Source organism: Plecotus auritus (genome assembly GCF_963455305.1).
Source record: "Plecotus auritus genome assembly, chromosome: 3".
Lineage (NCBI taxonomy): Eukaryota > Metazoa > Chordata > Mammalia > Chiroptera > Vespertilionidae > Plecotus > Plecotus auritus.
Window position 1 is genome coordinate 171,707,885 of NC_137772.1, and position 3,385 is coordinate 171,711,269.

The following is a 3,385-nucleotide window of genomic DNA, read 5'->3' on the forward strand; positions in this document are numbered from 1 at the left end:
TTTGCATATTAGGCTTTTATATATCTAGACTAAAGGCCTTGTGCACAAAATTCATGCACATGAGGAGGAGGGATTCTTCAGCCCGGCCTGCAGCCTCTCGCAATCTGAGACCACTAGCTCCAAACTGTTCACCTGCCTGCTTGCCTGGTCGCTCTTAACCACTCTCCTGCCTGCCTGATTGCCCCTCACTGCCTCTGCCTGATCACCCCTAACCACTCTGCCTGCCCACTTGATACTCCTAACCACTTGCCTGCCTGCCTGATCATCCCCAACTGCTCACCTGCCTGCTTGATCACCCCTAACCTCTCACCTGACTGCCTGATCACCCCTAATCACTCTGCCTGCCTGCCTCATCACCCCTAACCACCTCTGCTTTGGCCCTTGCCGGCTTCATCTGGAAGGACGTCCAGAATGACGTCTGGAAGGTCATTCGGCTGTCTGGTCTAATTAGCATAATACACTTTTATTATTATAGATAGTATTCCATTGTGTTAATGGACCACATCGTTTTTATCCACTCATCTAGTGATGGACACTTGGGCTGTTTTCAGATCTTAGCTATTGTAAATTGTGCTGTCTTCCTTTTTTTGAGTTGGAAATTGGGACTAGATCATAAACAAATGGGACTAGATCAAACTAAAAAGCTTCTGCACAGCAAAAGACATCATTCTCAAAATGCAAAGGAAACCCATTGTATGGGAGTACATATTCATCAATGATACATCTGATAAGGGGTTAGTTTCTAAAATATATATAATTTCCAAAAACATATTAATTTCCAACTCTAAAAAAGGAAGACAGCCCAATTAAAAATGGGCAAAGTACCAAATGAATATGCATTTCTCTAAAAAGAACAGCTAGTAGACATATGGAATGCATTTTCTGTATTTTCTCTTTTATTTTTATGGTCTAAGTAACGTGCAAAAATTTGAAATTCTGAATGATTATTTTTTTTGTAAATGTGACCATATCTGCTTTAGATTGTTTTAATTTTTCTTAGATCTAGCTGGTATTTATTTTGTCTTATGTAATTTTGGGGGGTAATTTCTTATGTATTCATCTGTAGTTCATAGAGATGTTGCAAGAGGCTACAATGGGGCACTAATCAAATGTCACTTAAATATGAAATCAAAACTATGGATCTTAATTCATTATATATTGGTATAGTTTTATTTTGATGAAGTTAATAATTAAAAATGAATGGATTACTTTTGAATCTCAAACCAATATTTTATCTACCTTATTTCTCAAATGGAAACATTTGAAATTAGTTACAAAGGTCTAGAAGTTTTTTAGTAAGGATAAAACTCACACAACTATTTTGGGTTTTGCTGGTCAATTTCAAAAACTGAGTTGACTTCAATGGTGGTTTTAAAAATAGTTTCTATTGTATAGTTCTGGATCATATCTTCAGAATCACAGAGCATTACCTTATAAATGAGTCTGTTTGTGAATATGGATCCTTTTATATATTACTAGAGGCCCAGTGCACGAATTCGTGCATGGCTGTTGTGCCTCATCCTTGCTGGCAATTGGGCCTGATCTGGGCCTTGTCGCCCAGTCCCAATAGGGGCTGATCGGGGCCATATGGCCAGTGGGAGGGACTGTGGGAGGTTGGCCAGCCATGGGAGTTTGGCTGTGTGTGAGTGCACTGACCACCAGGGGGCAGCTCCTACATTAAGCGTCTACTCTCTGGTGGCCAGTGAGCAACATAGTGACCAGGCAACTGGTTGTTCTGTCCACTGGTCGTAATGGTCACTTAGGCTTTTATATATAGATTCCCTGGTTATAAAGCTACTCATGTATTTCTTATTTTTTTTTAATTTTTTTCTTTATTGATTAAGGTATTACATATGTGTCCTTATCCCCCATTGGCCCCTCCCGAAACACCCCACTCATGCCCTCACCCCCCCCGATGTCTGTGTCCATTGGTTAGGCTTATATGCATGCATACAAGTCCTTTGGTTGATCTCTAGTTTCTTATTTTTGTATATTTTTATTTCTAGAATTTGAAATCTCAGAAGAGAAATGGAGAATCATACAACGCAGATAGAGTTTATCCTTCTGGGACTGACAGATAATTCACAGTTACAGATTGTAATTTTTTTCTTTCTATTTCTGAATTATATGTTGAGCATGATGGGAAACTTAACCATCATTGCCCTCTGTCTACTGGATTCCCATCTCATGACCCCAATGTATTTCTTCCTCCGAAATTTCTCTTTTCTGGAAATTTCATTCACAAGTGCTTGCATCCCCAGATTCCTAATCACCATTGTAACCAGAAAAAAGACCATTTCCTATAATGGTTGTATATCTCAGTTATTTTTTTACATATTCTTGGGTGCTACAGAATTTTTCCTTTTGGCGGCTATGTCCTATGACCACTATGTTGCCATCTGCAAACCTTTGCATTATACGTCCATCATGAGCAGCAGAGTTTGTCATCAGCTTATACTCAGTTCTTGGGCAACTGGATTCCTGGTCAGTTTCCTTTTATTGATTTTGATTCTTAATTTGGATTTCTGTGCTTCAAATATAATTGATGATTTCATTTGTGACATTTCTCCTGTCTTGCAGCTTTCTTGCTCAGACACACACTTAGTGGAACTGATTACTTTTTTCTTAGCTGTGATGACCCTTATTGTCACATTGTTACTAGTAATCCTTTCTTACTCTTACATCATCAAGACAATCCTAACATTCCCTTCAGCTCACCAAAAGAAAAAAGCCTTTTCTACCTGCTCTTCTCACATGATTGTTATAACCATCACTTATGGTAGTTGTATATTCATCTACATAAGGCCATCAGCAAATGAAAGAACCACTTTAAGCAAAGGAGTAGCTGTGCTCAATACTTCAGTTGCTCCTCTGTTGAACCCATTCATTTATACTCTGAGGAACCAGCAAGTTAAGCAAGCTTTCAGAGATGTATTTAGAAAGGTTCTTCCTGCTTTAGACAAGTAATATTATTTATTAAAAGAATTAACATAAAACATAAAGGAACATGGAACAAAAGCAATTTTGCCTCTTGTAGTTTAAGAATAAATCTCTAGTAATTTAGTTAGATTTTTTTAGTTTACTCAAGCTTAGAAAATCTATTGTATACATTCTGAATTTAATATTCTTTTCTTCAAAGTGAAACCTTACTACTTTAGAAATATAGAATTGCAAAATTTATTTTCTCTAAAAGCATGTTAGAATAGAATGAATGAAAATTTTGATTTTATTATAGACTATAAGTTCTCTAAGAGCTGTAAATAAATATGCCACATTTTATTTAAAAGCCATGTTCTTTAAAATGTTTAGATAAAATGAAATTTGCCATTATGAAAAATGCTTAAGATGCTTTAAGAGATTTTGTACTTTAAAATAATAATTTAAA

The 3,385-nt window shown here is 36.7% G+C and overlaps 1 protein-coding gene across 1 annotated transcript; it reads left to right on the top strand.

Annotated features, from left to right (window-relative positions):
* Window positions 1-2,028: 2,028 nt before the first annotated feature.
* On the top strand, window positions 2,029-2,967 carry LOC308245263 (olfactory receptor 6C70-like; the record flags this gene model as incomplete). Its single annotated transcript, XM_080662222.1, has 1 exon — window positions 2,029-2,967. One exon carries the CDS (start codon window positions 2,029-2,031, stop codon window positions 2,965-2,967), a length of 939 nt encoding a protein of 312 aa, XP_080518348.1.
* Window positions 2,968-3,385: the final 418 nt, after the last annotated feature.